The 22,632-nt window shown below is 43.5% G+C and overlaps 1 protein-coding gene across 6 annotated transcripts in view; it reads left to right on the top strand.

Moving 5' to 3' along the window:
- LOC138582468 (anillin-like) overlaps positions 1–22,632 on the top strand; it is a 717,297-nt gene that overhangs the window by 285,640 nt on the left and 409,025 nt on the right. For all 6 annotated transcript variants that reach the window (XM_069653796.1, XM_069653830.1, XM_069653821.1 and 3 more), the window contains one exon: positions 4,025–4,131. In XM_069653796.1, the coding sequence (XP_069509897.1) occupies positions 4,025–4,131 (107 nt within the window). The remainder of the gene's footprint in view (positions 1–4,024; positions 4,132–22,632) is intronic.

Here is a 22,632-nt window from a genome sequence, read left to right as displayed (position 1 = left end):
TTTTCAGCCTTTAATGTCTGGACTTCTTGGGAGACTTGCTGTAGTGTCTGGTTTTCCACTTTCAAGATTTGTACCTCTTGTGAAAGTTTCTGTATAGCCCCGACAGTTCTTGGATCTGTTCTGGGGTAGCCATAGTTGGGCATTGCAAATTGCCACATCTGTCACAATAAGTGTCGGAGCCGTCCGTCCCACCTCCCTCCTCCGACTCTTCACCTGTTGAACTGGAATCCATGGTGTATCTGGGGGCTTCTCGGTTTTGATAGAGACTCGAAGAAGAATCACTTCCGCGGTGTGAAGCCACAGCGGCCACCGGTGGGCTGTGGCCACTGCGGCCCTGTCACCGAAGGCGGGCGAACAGGGAAAAAAGCCAATGGCGAAAAAAAAACCTTCACTGATGTTGTCGTGCTGGAAGTCGCCTCTGTAGAGTCTGAAGTTCTGAAGTCCTGAAGCAGTTCGGACCGGTCACTGAGTATACCCCGATAGATCAGAGCACCGGAAATTGGAGGACTCGGACGGGCCCAGGAGAAGAAAAGAAAGGAAGGGAATTGGTTTGAGCGAGAGGGAGCCTGGATGGGAAGCAGACGTAGAGAAAGGGTCCACAGAGAGCAGCGTGAAAGGAACCACGTCGCTTGGCCGGAGCAAGCGAGACAGGGAGAAAAACAAAAGGAACCCCAATAGGGGAAGAAAGAGAAACAGAACCGTTAGAAGAAATCACTAGCGTAAAGCAACAAGGAAAGCAAAGCGGCAGCTCAGACGTTGCAACGCGCCGGCAGCCGGGGAGACCCGGAAGTAATACCTTCCCGCTACGAGCGACGTCACCACGTAGAAACGTGAAAAAGACTAGACCGCCACCTATGCAAGGTCAAGGAAAAACGTGTGTCAATCTAATGGCCACTCCATCGAAACTGCCGCCACAACCTCCATGCGGCCGGGCGCATGACAACAACTGGCTTATCAATGGAAACTACTTGCTGTCTGATCACTTGGGAGACTGAACCTAGCTTTTAGGATTCAAGGTCATGGTTCAAATATGCTTTCACTACCAGTATGCAATCAAGCTTGCAGGCTCCCCAATATAAATCTATAATCGTGTTCAAACGTTTGGATGTTAATTTGATAATTTGATGTATGTTAAAGATTTTCGCTTTAGCTGCTTTCCTTGCATTGACATCAATTGAACCCTTGCAAGGTTTTGCTTTCATTTCGATTCTTGTCCTGACTTTTAAAGGCAAGTTAAGCCTTTTTGTTTTGTTTGGTTTCCTTGCTTAGCTCATCTGTTTAAGGGGCACTGGTATATCCCAAAGGCTAACAGTGTAGGCGGAGCCTGTCCTCCTTCACATAATTGTTGTTGTTGGCTGCACACATTGAAGGAAAGTGACAGGGGTACACCTTTTTCTCCCCTTTTAGTAACTGCCCTTGATTGACTGGCTGCAGCGGATATTTTTCTACCATGTTTCTTGTTTTCATGCATGCACTTTTGCTTTTACCACATAATGCCTTTTTGATCACAATGTACGCAAAATGGCCAGTGCCACACGTTTTTCGCCCTCTCCTTTTGCCATCTGGTCATTTGCCCTTTTTCCTGCCTTTTCAAGTTAGGGGGTACCATAAAAGGAAAGCGCTTTCCTAGGCAGAGGTATTGTGTGCATATGGCTGGATGTGGGGGCTGAGACTGGCTGCGCCCAACCCACACGCAGACCAGAGGAATACCGTTTGCTGGTCAGATAGGGGCCAAGATGCTGTCGTGTTTGAACCACCCTTGACAGTTTGAATAGTGCAGATCCTTCCTGTTCTAGGGCTGTGGTGGTCGTAGCTTAAAGCTAGGATAAAACTGACTCCTACCGCCATTCCTCAAATAGTCGTTAAAGCCAAAACTACTAAGAAGAGTTGCAGCAAGCTGAAGACTGTGGACAGCCATTTAAGAGTTCTAGCATTGCCTTCAGCCAAGTCCCAGTAAAGGCCTGCTCGGCTGGACTGATCTCCTCAACCCTCGGACGTGCTTCAACCCTTGTGCTAGTGAGACACAAATCAGTCCTGACTTCTGCATGCCGATCCTGCCGCCTGGAGTCTTCGGAAACGTCAAGGGATCTTTCTGTGGGCTGACCAACGTCTACGGTGTCTGCTGTGCACAGGTCGCCATTCCAAGTTTCTAGCTTCTGGCCCAAGGACGACAATCCTGCATTTACTGATCTCCAACTCGAAGAGGGGCTTTCCAGGAGCAAGTTGTTTGTGCTCTCAACATGAACCACCTATCACCAGCTGTGTGCAGTGATCTTTGCTGCTGCCCACTTGCAAAGTGTCTTGGGCTCTCCTGTTGTCGTGGGATTAATGGTTGTCTGCATCTCAGAGTGCCGGTTTGTCTAGCTGGTCCACATTCGGGACTGCCTAATCAGAGTTCACAATCACTGCTTAGCTGGGCCTGATCATGAAAATGACCTCTGCACCTGCGACCCTTGACCCTCTGCAATGGAACAAATGATGGAAGTAAATGGGCCCAGCCAATCTATGGACCCTGTCAGTGTTTTCTCGTAAAATTAAATTGTCGGTGTGGGGTGAGTGAGCCCCCCTGCTTCCACTGTTTGATCACATTTTGAACATGCACAGGTTGCATGTACAATGCTTGTCAAAACGCTTGTGGATGGAAAAAACAAAGTACTTCTTTCCCACATTACCTGAGGTAATCCAAAGTGCACCAGGTCCACAGCATGATAAAAATATCCTGAGCTGCCGATCGTTTCATGTTTATTTCTTTAGCTGCTCCTTTTAGCACGTCTGGTTTTCCCATGGCTCTTTTTGGACTGGACCTATGCCGTAACCACCATGCTCCACCTCTTAACTGTCATGCAGGGAACACCGTGTCTGCCCACAAAGCACTGCTTTTATGCCACGGCTTCCAAGTATTTGTGGGCGTTCCTTCAACACCCTCTCAATCTCCCACCCCACCACCATTCTCTGCATCTTTTAATGCCATTCCTACATGTGCTGTTCCCCACCGCACCCTACATGCCGAGCTTCCTGTCACAGTGCACTGCTAACTTCCCCGGCACACCACTCGTGACACATGGAAAGTGGCATGCAGAAAATGACATTTGTTAAAGCGAGGCAATTCCGAAACTGCTAAATATAACTTGAGGACACTTGGGAGCATCTCTGATTCCTCCATCATCCAAGAAGAAGCACTTATTGTTTTTCATCAGCCGAAATCTGGCCTTGCTAGCATCCATGGCTATCATGCAATGCTTTTTTTTTTTTTTTTAACATACCTTTCTGATCTGAAAAGTAGGTTGAGGACAGTGCCTATTTTCTAAAAACACTGTTATTACTATTCTAACAAGTAGGACATTTATGAATGTTGTTAATATGAAGGTCCATGGTTTGCTGTATCAAACTATTATGAGAAAGTATCTTGGCTGATTCCGCAGGGAAGAGGATTGTTGGACTCTATCACTACTGCATAGAACACTTGCTGGTAAACCTCCCTGTTGCAACTTACTTTTTGGAGGTCTGCCAAGTTACCCCATAGTCCCTGGTTCCAGGGCCTGCAAACGCAGTTGTCCATTTTCATCTGTTCTGGTAGTTTAATTCCTCATTGCAAAATACCCCAAAGTATTTTCAGACCACAATTCCACCACACTCTGCGCCCCCGCTAGCTCCAATAAATGGATATTTTTGGTTGTGACCGTGACTGCAAAGAAGATCCTAAATTGAAGACCCGGAAGGGCACAAGATTATTTGAGGGCCTAACTGAACCAAGTGGTTTGGTTTTAAACTTTCTAGGATTACTGCTTAATGAAGAAAAATGGTCACTGATGGTCTACTGAAAATTTCAAATTTTGATATTTGTTTTATTTGCTTTTTAATACAATCGTACAAATATATTTTTCAAGCCTTCTCTAAACTTGCATTGAAAGCGATTAAAAAATGTTTATGGATTTAGAGAGCATTGCCTTGCCTGGTATACTGTAGGACATTTGGGCCATTTGTTACACAAGACACAAGAAACATTTTTTTTTCTCCCTCACAGAATTCTGTGGTTTTAAGTTTGCCTGAATATAGTGACGATGCTGACCATAATGCTACATCTGAAAGCCCGCTGGCCTCCCTGTCGTTTGACACTAGCCCTCCCTACAGGTAAGCCTTTAGCAAGACAAAATTTGTTTACACTTAATAGATTTACATCCACAAATTGAAAAATGTATGCCAGATATACAAAAACGTTATTTGAAATACTTGTAATAATCAAAAATCGCTATTATTATTATTGTTGTTCTCAATATATTTGAGCGCAGACCCCCTACATTTGAGACGCAATGGAGCGCTTTTACAGAGGTATTCAACAGTACAGATGCATAACGGAGCACTTTTCAGAGGTAACAGAACCGATATACAGCGGGGGTAGGATACAGAGGAGGGGTACAGCTGTACAGAGTGGCGGGTAGGAGAGGGCCGGACGGCATCTAGCGATCAGGTGGTGCAGGGTTGCAACCTGATGGCTTAGGTTTTGAGGAGAGACTCCTTGCAGAGGTGGGTCTGGAGTTATTTTCTGTTTCATAGGAGCGTGGGGGCGAGTATGATGCTAACTGGGAGGAGGTTCCATAGTCTTGCGGCGTAGACAGAGAAGGCTTGTGTTCTGGTCCTTTCCTTTCTGCAGCGGCGGATTTCAAGTCTGCATGTGTCCTGGCTTCTGGTTGTGTGCTGTCACCGGAGATGCTAAGTTTCTCTGCGAGGGAACTGGGTAACTTTAGTGTGACTGCCTTTTAGATGATGCAGCAAGACTTGAAGGTGATTCATGTGTGCAGTGGGAGCCAGTGAAAGTGGATGAGGGCTAGGGTGATGTGGTTATATCTGCATAGACCCTTAATGAGGTGTGCAGCCGCGGGCAGGACACTTCACAGGGGCCCAGGGGAGGATAACAGGAGGCATTCAAGGATTGGTTACCCTTGCCTGATCCTTTCCTTTGGTCTCACCCTCTAGGCATTTAGATCTAGACTCGCTGCACCTGCACAATGCCAGCCTTAGACTCTTGTCCTCACCCACACTAAAGCAGAATCCCTGTTCCCAAAACCCACTCTCCTCACACCCGCTACCATTAACAAGCCCAGAAAAACCAAGCACAACCTCCCAAATTCAAAGTTGCTTCTGCATCAATTTGTCTGCAGCTCCCCAACAAGACCCATCTGGGTTGCTGATGGTACTCTTGTTCAGAGGAGGATTGCCTAGCATTTTGGTGCTGGACTGTCTTTGTGGGTGGGACAAAGATAGATATGCAAATGGTTGTTTCCTCTGTGAAGGGTGCAGTGAGCTAAAATGTGGTTGTGAACCCTCCTGAGTGGAAGAAATTCCATAGTACATGGTATTTGTCCCATGTTTGTTTTCCGTGGCGGGGCTCACACACTCCTTTTCAACCCCATCAAGACCAGTTATCACAAAAAGCTGACTTTGATAATAAGTCTGTCCATTTGACTGAAAAGGTTAGATCTATGAGGGTAGCATTGCAGTGTTTCAAATTTTGTTTGAGAGTCTTAACGGACACCGTTTTGGTGATTCTGCTGCCACTATTTCGGACCTCTCAAATGTTTTGCCCTTTATTGTTTTATCTCCAACCTATTTCTGGTGGCCAGAAGAACTTCTACTGAAGTCTCCCATATTGCTCCCAGTCCCATAGGTGCTTCCTTGGCCTCCCATTTTGTGCACCAGGATAGGTCTTATCACCCTAAATTGGTTTTAGGGAGAAGGCTGTTGGCAGCTGGACGTTCGTTTTGGCGCAAACCATTTTACTGCATTGGCAGCCCAGTGTAACATTTTGATCGTCATTGAGGTGCCAAGTCCTGCTCTCTGCCATTTTGTATTAATTTGTTTAGTTTATTAAAACTGTGATATGGTTACATTACAGAAACCTTTCACAGGACAAAGACAAACCTTAACAAGCACATATACATATACAATACCCATTAAACATCAGGAGAGAACAGTCATCAATACATTCAAACAAATTTCAAAATAAATGAATCACAATCTTCCCTAAAAACAACCATTTCAATAGAATTTACAAATCCGATTTATAACCAATATTCTGAGAGAAAACAATACGTTATTCAAAAATGTTAAATCTAAACAATTCATCAGTAAGACAGTCCATACAATTCTCGTATTATTCTGCAATTCTTAAAGGATTTTTAGATAAAAATGCAAGATCTCCTGAATGCAACCAGACCTCTGCTAAATAATCCAGAATAGCCACAGAACAGGAAATGTGCACAGTAATAATTAGTGTGAACCATGCATTTCCTTTAACTGCTGAAGCAGGGTGAACTAAAATAAAGCAACCTTATTAGCAGTAGGGCAACACGGTTTAACACTAGCACAAGGACTCAAAATTGGATTTACATAAACATGTGTAATCCTTGAGTCGGATACTTAGGCCCAGCACCTCCAGAGTTGGGCAACAATTCATTCCGAGTCCCAGTAGTTTGTCCCGAGATACTGGAGGGAGATCTAACAATATAAGGTTATGGAAAAGTTGGTAATATGGCCATGGCCATGCTAGATACATACTCTTTAAATGGTTAATTCTTTTAAATGCACTAGGGCTTCGCTTCGGTCCAGCCTATTTAGTCCGGATTTTATACTGGGCAGAACTACTTCCCCAGACCACACAATTGTTCACACTCAGTCAAGGATTTATTATTACCAATGATGACTGCCTCAGCTTAACAAGAATATCCTCACCATCTTTATTCAAAAATGTAAAGTACAGGCAAAGTTTATTCCATTTGTAATAAGACCACCAATGGCTTCTATGGGATGTGTTAAAGAAGGTTTAGGACCCTGCGCCACATAATCCCTTCCTTCACCTTAAGCCTTTTCTTGATCCGCTGAGGCATTCGCAGCTATACAATATTAAAGGCGTCACCCTCGCTTTAAAAAAAACAAATAACTAGCAATAACGAGTAAAAACACAACTTCCTGTGTGTGGGTCTCATTTATAAGTATAGGCTTTCACCTTCATGTCTAATTGACTTTTAACCATGCGCTGGTGATTTTTAGGAGCAAACAACCCAGATAAATAATCGAAGAAACCTGTGAAGCTCTTAAATTTAAGTGAGCTGTCAGAATGCTTGATTTATTGGGATTATGCTTGATTTATTGGGATTAATGATCAATCTGTTTTCAGTTAGATAACGCAATGTTATCCCAAGCCTATGCAGCAAACCGATTGTCGTTGCATCCATAAGGAGAAGATAGTCCGTGCAGGCTAGCCACCCTACTTCTAAAGTCCCCAATCTCTGGGTAGAGGGGTACGTGTGCAAATAAGCAAAAGAAAGGTCAGAAATATACAAATTAAATAAAAAGGGTGCAAATACACATTCCTCGTACTTGTTATTTATATAGCGCCTTACAGCAAGGCACTATATACAGTACAATTCCAATGAAAAGGATTATACAATAAAAAAATATAACTTACAATGGAACTGAAATACAATTACAATTGAAGTAAGAACGTTTTCAGAGCAGCATTGTCAGGATTCCATGGTATAGTTTGAGTTACAAAACCACATACTTACAAAAACATTCCATTCTACGTTTCTAGAGTTAAAAAAACACATACTTTCAGAAAACACTCACTAAAAAGATTCATGTAGATATTCATTTTTAGGTTCACCATTTAAATACTTTTAGTGAAGGTGTTAGTAGGATGATGTTTGGGTTATGTTTTGGATTGGAATGAGAGTATGTAAACTTTCCTTAATGAAAACCTGCAGGAAGCATTTGTTTCCCCAAAGCAAGATGGAGTTTTCATTCAGCAACAGTGATTGGAGAAGAGGAATGGTGAGGTAGTTTGGAATTCTAACAGGAGTTCTAAACTGCCTTTCATTTCATTTTCCCAAGAGGAAGGTTGCAGTTTTCATAGCTCTGTTAATACAGTTAATAAGAATCCAAGTAAATGCAAGTTGCTGTGAAAATTCAAGGAAAAGAATGTTTACAGAAAATTCCTGAGAAGCTAGAGCCTTTTATTGAAGCAGGAAAATATACAGATGAAGCAAGCTAAGTCTATCTTGAAAAGATATTTAGTAGCAAGTGTAATATAGTTCAATGACTTGAGAGAAAATAATTGTTTAAAAAGTTCAAGCACATGGAAAGATTTTCATTTAAAGACTCAGTAAGAGTGATAAGTTCTGTGAAAGCAGCATATTACCGACAAGTATGTGCGTGTAAGAGAGCTTTGAATCAGCTGTGCAAGCGACGTGTGTTAAGCTATAACGGGTGCGCGAGCGCATGAGTGAATAATAATTAACAGGCACGCAGATTATTTCGATCGACTAAATGTGATTTAGTTTTACACTAACTCTTAGGAAAAAATTAATCTCTTCGTCGCGCGCATACGCCGTTCAGTGAACATTCGAGTAAAGGACCCGCATACACGTCATACGCGTTGTTTTTCTGAAGAGATTTCGCATTGTCATCTAGTGGAGAATGCGCAGCGTGTCGAGTCTTCCTGAGGAGATTCAAGCTAATATTCATCAGCAGATTCATCAGCAGATTCGTATTGAGGCAACCAGAACTATTAAGACAACGCTAAGTTAAGCAGTTCAGTTATGAGTGCACATTTTTGCTAGAAAAAGTCAACATGTTATTTTTTAATTAACAGTGCATGCAGTTCAGTAGTTTTCCTGCGAACTTTGAGAATTAGTTTGATTGAACAGTAATAACTTTCAGAGGTTTATTTGAACAAAAGAAATAAAAGGAAGAAAAGAAAGTCAATACAAGAAATATTTTCAGAAGTAATTTTAATGCAAGCAGCCGAAGGAAAATACAGTACTTTTAAATAGAAATGAGAAAGAGTAAGGCAGCAGTGATGTAAGGCAGAACCAAGAGTTCTTGAAGGGAGTATTTAGTGAAAGAAATAGACAAATTTACTAGAGACTTTTTGACAACTCTTTTGCAACTTATTTGAAGCCTATCAGCACTCCAGCATAGGCAGCAGGTATTAAGGAAGAGGGTGGCAAATCCTAATTATAAGCAACATTGTAAGTAAGGGCAGAGCTAATTATAATCTATGTATTATTGTGTTTAGATTTTCACAGACACAGAGGCATCATCTTCCAATCCAGTTCCAGAGGGCGTCATTGAGTGGCAGTGAAGATCAGCATTTTTTTTTGTTTTCTCCATTCCCCTTTCCACTTGGGTTTGCCAGCTTGGTAGTTATATCTACTAGGAGACTGTTGGTCATGCATACTTAGGGGGTCTGGTGGGCCTGCATCACTCCTGAAGGAAGATTCAAGACTGGACCTGACAAGCATGGAAGGTCTAATAGGAGTGAATAGACTGCAGAGAGAGAGGGAGAGCATTCCAGTAGTGAGGAGACAGCAAAGAGAACGGAAGCGTGAAGAAGCACATGGAGGGTGGGGCACAGTTAAAAGAAAGTGGGTTTGAGAGCGAAGGGTATGAGAAGGAAAATAAAAGGAAATGGGAGAGGTGAGGTAAATGTGAGCACGTCCATAGAGGGATTTGAATACTATACAGATACAATTGAATTTAAGTTGAGTGGAAAGGTTGGCCAATCGAAGAGAGGCCAAAGAGGCAGAGATGGAGTCACAAATAGATAAAGAATACAGAAGACAAATAGAGGAATAAAAACAGATTTAAGAGGGGCTAAACGAGAGACGGGGAGACCAAAGAGGAGTACAGAACAGCCGAGAGAAGATTACAAAAGCGTTTAGAAGCTTAGTGGCAGTCAAAAGGTCTATCTTTCTGAATATTAAAAAGATGAAAACTACAGAAACGGGATGTCCTCGAGATGTGATGAGCGAAGGAGAGATTAGTGTCAAGAAGGAAGCCAAGATTGCGGACTGTAAGGGTAAAAGCCAGATGAGAAGGGGAAAATGGGACAAAGGGAGAAGAAACGGGCAGAGGAATAGTATTTGCAGGAAAAAAGAACTTCAGTCTTGGGAGGATTGAGGACAAGATAGCGGTCGGACATCCAGATTTTGATAGCAGAGAGACGGGCAAAGAGATTCATGTGTGTAGTAGGTGTAGAAGAAGAAAAATATAGAAAAAGCAGGCTGTCGTCAGTATAAAAATGAGACAACCCAAAAGAAGAGATCAAGGGGGAGGCATAAAGAGAGAAAATAAATGGACCAAGAATAGACAATTTAGGAACACCGTGGGAAAGAGGAAGGGGATCAGAGCAAACTCTGTCCTAAGATACTGAGTAAGTGCGATTAGATAGATAAAATTGAAACCATGTGATTGCAGAACTAGAAAACCCAAAAGAGGAAAGTATTGAATAAGTAGTGTGTGATCCACTGTATCAAAAGCGGCGGATAAGTCCAAAAGTATAAGAATAAAAGACAGTTTAACACAGCGAGCAAAAAGAAGAGGGTCACAGACGGAAAAGAGAGCAGTTTCTGTGGATTGAAGGGTTCGAAAACCAGACTGGAAACAATTTTTAGAGTGAAAAAAGAAGAAAGCTGGGAGTAAATGAGACGCTACAACAATTTAGAAAGGTAAGGAAGGTGAGAAATAGGATGACAGTTAGAAGGAATGGCAGTATCCAAGGAGGATTTTTTCAGGACAGGAAGAATGATCTTTGGAAAAATGGTGGTGAGACACGCACACTAGTTCCTAGCTTTGTGTACCTTCTGCAGTTCAGTTGCTCTTCTCCTCCAAGCGCTTTCATGCCTCTTGCGATCTTCAGGGAGGCAGTCTGTTCAGGTGTTGCTGATTAGTACCAATTTTGGCCTCAGGGAATTCTGGTAGCTGTAGTCAATGCTGGTAGCCAGGAACTAACTCCCCTCCAATTGCACAATATAAATCTCACAATGGGGGGCAAGGGGGGAAAACCAGCATTATAGCTCTCCTAAGTGGGGCATGGGTCACCCCGGTGCTGCACCTCTGGAGCCCGGGACTCCCAAATCGATATTTAGAAAAAAGAGGGGGTGAGGTGCGCACTCTAGGAAGAATGATGGCATGTTTAAATAGAAGAGGGAAAGTGGAAGTGATAAGAGAGATAATAAGGCTAGTCATATAAGAATTGTGAGAGGGATAGATTTTAGAAATACGAGTGGAGTGAACAGGATCTTTGGGGGAAGCAGTAGGATGAGCCTGGGAGATCCAGTAAAGAGGTATCTGAATTAGAAATAAGTAAAGAAATAATCGCAGTTCAAGACGAAACAAGGCAGGAAGGAGGAGAAGCAAGAGAAATGGCTGAATGGCGAGAATTCACTTTAGAAGTGAAGAAATTGGCAAAGCCGGATGCAGAAAGTGTGGAGAGAAGGGAATGATCAGAAAGACGGGGAGCCAATAGATGAGAAAGGCATTGGGATCTATGCCAGTGATGCTCCAGGTGACGGAGAGCCCTATGGAAAAAAGAAGGGGTTGGAACAGAAGGGGGTAAGCAAGTGTCAAGAACTGGAGGGTAAATGGAGCAGAAGAGCAAATGATGATCAGAGTAATAAACAGGGTGAATAGAGACATCCGAGGTAGACCTAGAAGAAGGAAAAATTTGATTCAAAGAGGATCCAGAGATGTGATAAGATGTAGTAGGAAGTGGAGAGAGACCAGAGTCAATAATAGCAAGAAATGGCGAGGAGGCATGAATAGAAGAGAGATGTAAATTAAAGTCTCCCAATAGCAAGAAAGAATTGGAGCAAGGCAGGATGACACTAAGTAAAGTATCAATGTAATTCTAGAAAGAGAACCAGGAGTACGATAAATCAAAAGAAAGGTCACAGCACAAGACTTGGAAAAAGTAAGAGTATTCAAAGGAAGTAAAGGTAGATAAAGAGGGAATTAGGATGAATCGTGAAAGAAGTCCGGTAAAGAATACCAGTACCTCCTCCATGACCTAGAGAATGAGGAGTATGAGTAAAGGCAGTATCAGATGTGAACAAAGAAGAAGGTATACTAGAATTAAAGGCTATATTTGACATAATCCATTAATTACTGATAGTTTCTAGGAAAGTGCCCCTTCAGTTATGCCTCCCTTTCAAACTTGTGTTGAATGGAATAATATTAACATGGATAGGAGTCCTTTGGGAATCCCCCAACCACTCTATTTCCTCCATTATTGACCGCTGTACACCTTATCAAAGGCGAATGTAAGGTCCAAGCTAGCTACGTGCAAAGGAATATGTGTTTCTTGTTTTGACAGTGGTTTGCAGAAGTGAGGTAATCCAGCCATTCATTATTGTGCCTACACCTTTTCTGAAGCCATTTTGGAAGACACCTAGTCTTTTAGTTTCTTCCGCCCAGGCTACAAGATCTTTTAAAACAAAGCCAGCTAAATCCTTAGAAGAGAAATCGGTCTGTAATGTGCAGAGGTGCCTCGGTTCACCTTTTTATATATAGGGACCACAATTGCTTCTAACCATGATAATGGAAGCTCCACACGAGTAACCACCTGTATAAACAAACAGAACAAAATATCGGACCATAAATCAGGGTTGGCTCGTATAAATCCAATTGGAAGGTTCGACCTGGCCAGCTGCTCTAAATGGTTTCAAATGAACAATGGCCACATTGAGATCATCAAGATCGAAATACGGTTTCCACCAATGCAAGTGTTAAGAAGCCACAGGGTCCAGAGGTTCACAAGTAAACTGATTTGCATCAAACATCACCCAGTGTGGCTCAGTAACACAGTTGTACTGAACCAGTCGTTGGTGGTTGTCCCCTTTTCCAGCTATGCCTAGATGTGATTCTCATCTCTCCTGCCTGCAGCCCAAGGAGGTGTATGGAGGTGCTTCCTGGCGAATCCAAAACAGTTTGTTTCTGCCTTTAATTTTTTTTAATGGTCATCAGAGTAGCGAGAACCTGCCACTGCTGCACAGAAAACGTGACAAACGAGTCTGCACCTTGTGTTTATGGGAATAGATTTGAAATATATCCTATTTAAAGCAATCATTTTTAGAGCGATTGACAAGTGCGACTAGAACGTTTTTAAAAACCCATTTGATATGATTTTATTGCAGTAAGATGCAGAAAGGTTTAACATGTATTACAATCATTAGAATTGTATTATTTACATCACTGTTCATTTTCACCATCTTTCTGATGAAAGTTAAAATCATGAGTGCTTTTCTTTACATTGACTTATGAGCTCCTCTTTCCTAGGTCTATGTCACAACTTAATCTTACTACTTGTCGTTGTCCTGTGCATTTCAAGTTCTCTTTATTCTTCTCCACTGTGCAGTCAAAAGATAAATGAATGGAATGTCGTTGCCCTCCAGTAGGCACTTCCAGATTTCTTTCCCTTGCCAGCCGCCACTGCTGGTCTTTGTCTATTTAAAATAAATGCCGGGCAAGTGTTTGGCAGTTTCAATTTCGTTACCCCTGCAGTATCTACAAATTCGATTTTCTTTTGTTATTACAATTCTTGGCACTTTTTTATCCACGGTGTCCACATAATTGAATTTCACCCTTACGTAGTCCATGCATATATATGAGTTAGGGAATTCTTGGAGGTACGATCCTGGTAAGGGCACTGTGTATTCTGAATTGATTTAATATTTACTGTTGTGATATCTCACTACAAGCATTGGTCGTTGTGGTATTGCAGCAGGATCTGTCCTGTTGTGCCTTTCGTACCCCAAAAGATGGGCGGCGGAATATTTTGCATCGATTCTAGCGAGCAGGCAGGTCCTGCACGCACGGAGCCAAGGCTCGCGAATGGTCACGCGACAGCTTACAGTAGCAAGGAAGCGGCCGCTCAGCGCTTCGCAACTCTACAGTCAGATGCTCCGTAAGTTCTGATTCCTAGGATTCGATACTTTCGCCTCTACTCTGTCACTAATCTTTCCATTGTTCTTGTAGGATCCTTTTCTCTCGAAGCCTTGTCATTTCTACGTGTTTCTCAGAACACCTGCTTTGCGGGTACGAAGACTGTCTCAGCCCAAATCTGTTCTCACCAGCAAACTCTCCTCCCGGAGGTCATTCCAGTTAGAACCCGAAGGTGGACCTATTCTCTTCCCCTTTCCAGTTTAGGAAAGGTTACCATCCCGGTCACACCTCCTTGTTCTTATTTCCAGATCTACCCATCTCTGAGGGCTTCCCGTTCCAGGTTTCGCGACTCGGCAGCCGCTTAGTCCTATCTCCTTCCTTTTGCAAGGTCTGTATGGAATCTATAGTCGCTGATGATCTGTGCCTCTGTTGAGGAATCCTTTGTTATTCTAATTCCGTTCTGCCTTTGTATAGATAGGATTACCTTTGGCTCCTTCCAGAACACCAACTACTGTGGTTTCACATCAGGTGGGTGAGATTTCTAGGGGCTCCTCTTCTCTAGTTTTGTCGTTCTGTTACTCGTACTTACCTAGCTCTCTTCCTCTCAGTAGAACCAGTATGAGGGTCCAATTCTTCAGCAGCCAGCAGTAGCAATCCGGTTTGAAAATCTTTGAAGTCAGCTATGCTTCTGGTCGAGAATTCCACAAGTGACAAGAAGCCGATTCTACACCCAAGACTTCCTGCTCAGGTTTTTTTTTTTTTTACCCCAGAGGGGTTTCCCTGGGGGGTTTTGTCTCCTCTGCTCCTGGTTTCCATCCGGACAGAGGACGGAAAGGGTCTTGGGGAAATTATTCTTACTCATCAAAGCACTGCCATCTGACCAGGTTAGTGGGATTCTGCTTTCTTTGGTATCGAGACATAAAAACTGCTAAGCTAATCCATTTCTGTTCACGGTCATAGTCCAACATATAATACTTTCAGGGTCTATTTTTATTTGACTTGTAGGAGATCATCAATTAATACGCCAAATTTTGACTCCCACCATGCCCCTATCTTTCACATTGTAGTACAAGTGACTCGTTTATTCAATTCCAGTAGTTTATTGGTGACTGCTACTATTGCCGTACTCCAAACGCAGCTATCGTGAGCTTCTTGTAGTGCATGGCTTGTTGCGTTATTAATGCCTTGTTGGCAGTATGGATATCAAATTCACACTGGATATTCTACTGGAGTGAATGCAGGTAGGTGGAATAGAGATTTGATGCAGTAGCTTTCCAATCGTTTGTTTTTTACCTCTTCTCTACCCCCACACCAGTCCTCCATACATGAATTTAGGAAGCAGCTTCATCCATGCCTACTGCTGCTAGGGTGTAACCTAAATGCTGCAGAGCAGATCCTTTTAGTGCACCCAGCTGTTGCTTTAGTTCTCGCTCTGTGTGCATTCCAGTTTAGCCGGATGTCAAAAATTACTCCCAGGTATTTATATTCTGCAACGTCTTCAAGTCTTTTCCCCTGTATTGTTCAGTTGCATGTGCTCTTGTTTTTTAAAATCCTTGAATTAAATCTTGGTTTTGCACAGATCATTTTGTTCAGGTCATGTGCGCTTATGGCTAGCATCAGACGATCTAATAGGTCTTGTAGCCCTTTGGGAGTAAGATTGAGGAACACAAATTCATCTGTGTAACCCAGCCAAGCAAATGTTGCAGGTGCAAGATTGGGTGGCTAATGCCAACAAGAGATCCTCCATGTATAGGTCGAAGGGGAGCAGTGCCAAGACACAACCATGCTTCCACCCATTAGTTATATTAATAGAGGGGTCGAGATTGTGAGTATTATTAATGCTTACTCTTAGAGACGTCTCATTCTAAAGTGTGCAGATAATTTATCCACATGGAATGCCCCAAGTGTTGTTTCTTTCAGAGTATGGCCCGATTGACTGTTTGAAACGTGGCACTAAAGGCCATGAGTGCTGTGTATACCGCTTGTTTATGTACTGTCCATGCACTCTCCACTATGGTAGTCAATGGCATCCGGTTGTCTAATGTGGAGCAGGAAGCCCAGTTGGTTATAGGGCAGAATTTGGTTCTGCTCCTCCTGCACCTCTAGCTCTGCCAGCAGCACCCTGGCGAAGATTATGCGGGGGCATCCTACATGGCCATTATGCAATAGCTATTAGGACCGCTATGTTTGTATACTGGGACCACAATACCTTTCCTTTCGTCCAAGATTCAGGGAGGTGGCCAGTATCACTAATGGCTGTACATGGCCAATTAAGCACTTTGATCTATCTCCAGTTGCTCTGTTTCATTAATGCAGTACACCTACCATCCGTCCCTGAAGCCCTAGAGCCATTGATGTTGCTAATGTTTTTGGGAATCTCCCTTACACTGCCTTTGAATGACCATTTGCCTGTAGCCCATGGTTGCTCTTCTGTAGTCCTTTCTGCGTTATCCAAGGTGTTCTTGATGTGATTTACCCAGGACTCCTCTGAAGCTCCCACTATCAAAATGTTGTTGTACGTCTGCTGGTTCACAATTTTCCCAAAAGATCTTGTGTTGAGGTCTCTGTGTATTTAACAACTGCATCCAATGAGCATGTTTTTTTTGTTTTGTTTCTAGAACGACGTAACCAATTTCTGTACATAGTTTTTATCAATTTGCATGTGTTGGCAATCTGCAAAGGGGGCCTTGTTGTCACGCATTTCCTTATGCAGATCTCACCTACAAATTATTTTTCTATCCCATATCTGTCATATGGATAACTTTGTGTGCCGTTCTGAGGGACCTGCCTATGCTTGTAGCTTAAAATAGGGAAAGTATGAGCCATTGTTCTGCTTAGAAATGGCTTGTATTCCTTGTGATAACTGTCTACATAAACAAGCACCCTCCGATCACTCGTCCCCTGTAGGGAAGCGTGCCTGGACTGGGCCCTCAACCAGCCTCTGCGTAATGCACCCTCACTTAATTTAAAAAGCAGATTGCCACTCCTGCCAACTATTGTGATTTCCATGATATCCAATTTGCTCCCTGATTAATGACTACCGGTCCAGTGCTGCCTTTGTTTTCTTTTGAGGCAAAGGTCTTAATTATCAGAATTGCAAACAGTTGGATTATTGATTGTTTTTTTTGGCATGTTCATTTTTAGTGAAAAGTGATTAAAGGTTAAGAACATTGTTGACAATAACACAGCCAGCAAGTGAATAAACCCCAATGTTAATAAACATTAACAAAAATAAAAAAAACAATTATTCTTGGAGCTTTCAAGAGACCAGTGACTGATCAAAAGATTTAAATGAATATTTTTTTCAATAACTTGCAACTGAAAATGTATTTATAACATTAATATACACTGATTAAAACACACTCCCATCATAAAACGGTTTGGAAGGGATACAAGTGCATATTATATTTCATATGGTTTTGAAGTTGAACACGTGATTATCAAATTCTGCCAAATTGTTCATTGAGCTCTTAATGACATCTTACAAACCATAGGCTTCAGGGAGGTCACAATGACGGAACAATTGAAATCAAAATCCCCAATAAAGGCATATTTTTAGCATATTCACCCTTGAGAGTGAGGGTGGTCACTTTCTTCAGGGCACAGGAGATTGCCGGGTAAAAATGCATTTCAAATGGTGCCCTCTGCCATTTACCGATTATCTAGCCATCTGGGTTTGTGCAAAATTGGGCACTGTGGAATGTATCCAATTGGAGCACACTGTTTTAGTTCCAATTGTGCTTCCTGTGGTTGATTGTTACCCTACAGACTTATGTTCTTTGAGTAAGTAGACTCCCGTATATCTCATTCAGTTAGCAACCTCAGTGGTCTTATTGGAGGTACATTTCGGCCTAGAGATAAAACGCACCTTCTATTAAGAGCAGACATTTGAAGTCAGAGAGAGTACATCTTTCTAAAAAGGTGTGTGTGTGTGTATATCTAGAATAGAATCACTAGATAAAATGGCTTCTCAGCATAGTGAAATCACCATGCCTACACAGTACATTTGGGGGTCCACAAATGGCTCCTTTCAAAGGAGGTTGTTGAACCATATACACATTTCCCATGATCAATGATGAATTGCCGTAGACATTGGCTATCCAGTGAACAAATATTCACCTATTTATTTACATACAGGAGGAACAGTGCTCTTTTGATCACAAAAGAACATACAAGAGATAAGAAATCAGATTTGACGGGAAGCAGTGAACTTCTTACAATGGGGTGAGTTTGAGGGCCATTCTGACCAGGTTGTGGAGGGGAGAATATGAAAGAGTCACCAGGGACAATACATAAGTGGACATAGATGGATGAAGGACAACCAACATTTGACATTTTTAAGTACAGGTAGGTGGTACAGCCAGCTGTCCTCGGGATGTGACCATGATGGGTGAAGTGCTAGAGTTGGAGACAGAGGAAGTGGGGGACAGAGGCAGGTTAGAGGTGGGGGAAAATGGAAGGTGGTAGGCAGATGAGAGGTAGGTTAAATGGGTAACTCTGAGGCCATTAAGTAGGCTTTTAGTTTGGCTTTGCACAAATCTGTGTGGACTGAATCTGTGAAGTCCGCAGGAAGAGAATTCCATGCAAGTGGAGCAAGAAGAGAGAACGAGCGGAAGCACAGGGAGGGTGAAGAGCCACAAGGGTAGTCTAGGTGGCCGAGAGATTACGAGAAGGCTTGTAGAGTTGGATAAAGGAGGATGTGAATGCAGTGGTACCCTACTGTGGATAGATTTGTGAACCAGGAGAAGAAATTTATTTTCAATATAACATTTTATTGGCATTTTAACTTAAGACAGGACAGACCTGTCATAAATCGTAATACAACAGAACATGTATTAGCTTCATTTTGTGAATGTTCAGACTTCGGGGTGGACGGGCGCTGAGCAGTGTCTTTGATTAGTCCGTGGTAGGTTATGGTAGAAAAGCTGATTTTGCTGCTGTGGTGTCTCGTGTATTCATTGTAAACCCATCCATCAAGTGAGTGGGGGTCTGCAGGAGAGGGCCGGGGTATTGTTCTGCAAAGTCCATAAATGGGGCGCATATATTCTGGAAGCGAGTTGTGTTCCCGGCACGCAGGGCTGTAATCTTTTCTGCGACTACTGTGTCCTTTATTTCGCCCACCATAGTGGGATTGATGGGCCTGTGGGGTTTTTCCATAGTTCCATAGGTTTTTCCCGGGCTAGTGCTATTTTCGCAGCCATTAAGAGATGTGTGCAGAGGATGGCTAGATTTCCAGTAAGGGGGAGTTCATGGTCTCCTGTGTCCCCCCAAACCGTATTATCCCTGGGTCCCAGGGGATGGTGAGGCCTGTTATTGCTTTTATGTGATTCAGGATTTCTCTCCAGTAAGTCATTGCTTGTGGGCATGTCCATAGCATGTGGAAGAATGTGCCTTCGGTTTTGGACCCCTCCAGCAGTCCGCTGGGATGTTTGGGTTAGCTTTGTGTATCTGTGCGGGTCTGATATAGTATTTATAACAGATCTTGTATCTGCATTCTCTGTTGGTGATGCATTGGGTGCTTTTGTGGTTCCTTGTCCATATCCTGTTCCAGGTGTTCTCGTCTAGTGATCGTCCCAGAAACCTTTCCCAGTTGGTCATATATTTTTCTTTGATTGTGGCGTTGTGGTTGTCTAGGAGTCGGTATAGTGTGGATATTTTCCCTTTGGGTGGGGCTGCTGTCAATGTGAGTTCTAGTGCTGTTAAGTCTCTGGATCCTCTCTCTTTGACGGATCTCTGTGACAGCCGTGCCTTATCTGGGAGTATCTGAATCTTTCGCCTTCTGAGACCTTGAATTTGGCTTTGCATTGCTGGAATGTCATTGGGTTGCCGTCAACAAGAAAGTCTGAGATCGTTCGGAGGCCCTCCGCTCTCCATGTTTGGAAGCTTGACGGCTGGAAGCCTGGGGAAAAGTCAGGGTTGCCCCAGATCAGAGTTAGTGGGCCTATGACACCTGTGTGGCCCCATTTTCGAGCTTCGCTCTCCAGTTCGATACTGTATTGTGATTGGCATTCAGTGGTCCTGTGTTTGGCTGGTTTCTTGGTAGCCAGCCGTCTGTGTGGGAAGTCTGATAGTGGGGATTTGCTCCATGCTCCTTCTATTTGTGCCCAGTATGGGGTGTCCGTCGTTTGGGACCATGTAAATGCTGGGGCTAGTTGGGCTGCGTGTTTATACCTGGTTATCTCCAGGACTCCTAGCTCTCCTGTGTTTCGGCCTCTGGTGATTATGCTTTTCGCTATTCGGGCTCTCTTCCCGCCCATATGAATTTCTATAGGGCTCGTTGTAGGGTCTTGAGATCGCTATCTGGGATGTGGGTTGGTAGTGCTGTGCAATGGTATATTAGTCTAGGGACCAGGTTCATTTTTGTTGCAGCTACCCTGCCCAGCCATGATATTTCTTGTTTGGACCAGTGGGCTATGTCTTTTTTCAAGTCTTTGAACAGTTGCAGGAAGTTACTGATATAACTGGTTGTGATTTTTGGGTAGGTGCACTCCTAGGTATTGGATTGTGTTCTCGGCCCAGGGAATAGAAAATGTGGAAGAAAGTTCCACTTTGTTTTTTTGTGATGTCGATTGTTATCGCTGATGATTTATCATAGTTCACTCTGCATCCTGAGGCTCTTCCAAATGCTTCAAGCTCCTCTCGTATGTGGTACAAGGAGGTAGTCGGGCATGTGATTGTTAGGAAACATCATCTGCGTATAATGCCACTTTATATTCTCTGCCCCCTACTGTGATGCTGTGTATGTCTGGATTTTGTCTGATTCTTCCGGCAAAGGCCTCCATGGATAGAGTGAATACCGTGGGAGAAATGGACAACCCTGCCGGGGGCCTCTATTGATGGTTATGGTTTCCGATCTGTGTTAGTTTATTCGTAGTTGTGTTGTGGGAGCTTGGTAGTTTGCCATTGTCCATGTTATGAATCTGTGTCTGAATCCCGTGTGTTCAAGGGAGTTCTTGATGTGTGTCCAGTCCAGTAGGTCGAACGCCTTGTGTGTGTCTAGGGATATAACCATGAGTTCTTCTTTTTGTCGGTCGGCACTCTTTATTAAGTCTAGTGTTCTCCTGATGTTGTCGAACATGCTTCTCCCAGGGATGAATCCGGTCTGGTCTCTATCAGGTATGGCAACACTTTTCCTAGCCTGGCGGCTAGTATTTTGGAGAATATTTTCCTGTCTAGGTTCATAAGGGTTATTGGTCTGTATGATGTTACTTGTTTCCTGGTTTGTGGACCAGTATCGTGAGTGATTCGCCCATAGATTTGGTGACCTTCCTGGATTCTTGAATTGTGTTGAGCACTTGGGAGTGTTGCGGGCCAGAATCTGCGTAAATGATTTATAGAATTTTGCTCTGAGTCCGTCAGGACATCGTGCAGTGTTCTTTAGGGTTTTGATGGCTTTGCCGACTTCTTCAGGTGTTAGTGGTGCCTCGAGGGATTCAAATTGCTGTTTTATTTTCAGGAGCTCTGAATGATTGTTTGTACTCTGGTGTTGTGTAGCCAGATCCGGTGGCGGGCCTGTCATTATTGATTTTTGGTGGGCTGCGTGGGCTTTCATTTTGCCTTTGTCGGAGTATATGGTAATCCCATCTTGCCCCGTGATGCATGTTATGTTGTTCTTTTTGTGTATTTGTTGCAGTTTGTGGGCAAGTATTTCGTTGGCCTTGTTGCTTTTGCTATAATAAAATGTCTTAGTGTATGCTAGGGCTTTGGCCGATCAGTCCGCCCAGTACATTTCCATCGTGGTCCGTGCTTTCTTCAGTTCTCTGTCTAGTTTTCTAGAGTGGGAGATTTTCAGTTGCTTCTCTATTTCTGAGACTTTGCCCTCTAGTACTGATGCCTGGATCCGGGAGATGCGTTGGTGTTCTGCTGCTATACTGATTAGTGAACCCCTAATCACTGGCTTCATTGCCTCCCATACTATTCCGATGGGCATGTCAGGGGTTGTGTTTTGTTGAAAATAGGTGATCGAGTCCCTGATCTCTGTTCTGATCACGTTGTCCAGGAGGATGGATTCATTTAGTTTTCAGTATCTCGGTGGATGTGTTGGAAATCCGTTTATGGCCAGGTCTGCTGATACTGGGGCATGGTCCGAGATCATACGGGTGTGAATTCTTATGTTATCTAGGCATGGGAACAGGGTCCCGGTGATGAGCAGGAGGTCGATTTGGGAGTGTCCCTCGTGGGCACCAGAGTAGAAGGTATAGTCCCTGCTTCTGCTGTTCGCCAGTCTCCATGCGTCTATGGTTTCTGACTGTCCCATTAATTTTACTAGGGCTAGGGCACAGGCATAGTCTGAGTTTGATGGTGGGAGGGGTTTGTCAGTTGCGGGGTCTGGAACCATGTTAAAGTCTCCTCCTATGATTAGGTGGCCTGTGGCTAATGTTATTTTTGGGGTTAGGTTCTGTATGAAGTTGGCTTGGTCTGTGTTCGGACAGTATATCCCTGCTATGGTCAGTGGCTGGTCCCCCAGAAGTCCCTTCACCAGGAGGAATCGGCCTTCTGGGTCTCTCTTTGCTGTGATGTTTCGGAGGGGGAAGTTCCTGCTCAGTAGGATTGCTATCCCCCGTTTCTTTTCCCCCGATGTAGCGAAGAGGGCTTGTGTGAATCGTCTGAACCTGAGGCGATGTTCGTCCATTGCCAGGAGGTGGGTTTCTTGCAGGAGAATTAGATCTCCCTCTAGGTTGTTCAGTCTACTCTATTGATTTGCGTTTCTTCGGAGAGTTGAGGCCCCCTACGTTCCATGTGATGATGCAGAGGTTCCTATCTTCCATCCGACCTGTGGTGTTCATGTTGTTGTGCCACAAGGGCTTGTCCATTTCGCACTGCGGGGCCTCATCGTACGGGTTCCACTTTCGTGAGTTTGTGTGTGGTGATTCTGTGCCTGTCTCGGGTGCCTTGTCTCTGTCTTGGGGG

The sequence above is a fragment of the Ambystoma mexicanum genome, chromosome 1p (assembly GCF_040938575.1).
Source record: "Ambystoma mexicanum isolate Mex_15411 chromosome 1p, UKY_AmexF1_1, whole genome shotgun sequence".
Lineage (NCBI taxonomy): Eukaryota > Metazoa > Chordata > Amphibia > Caudata > Ambystomatidae > Ambystoma > Ambystoma mexicanum.
The sequence above is the reverse complement of the archived record's forward strand: the minus strand, read 5'-3'. Positions and strand labels throughout refer to the sequence as shown.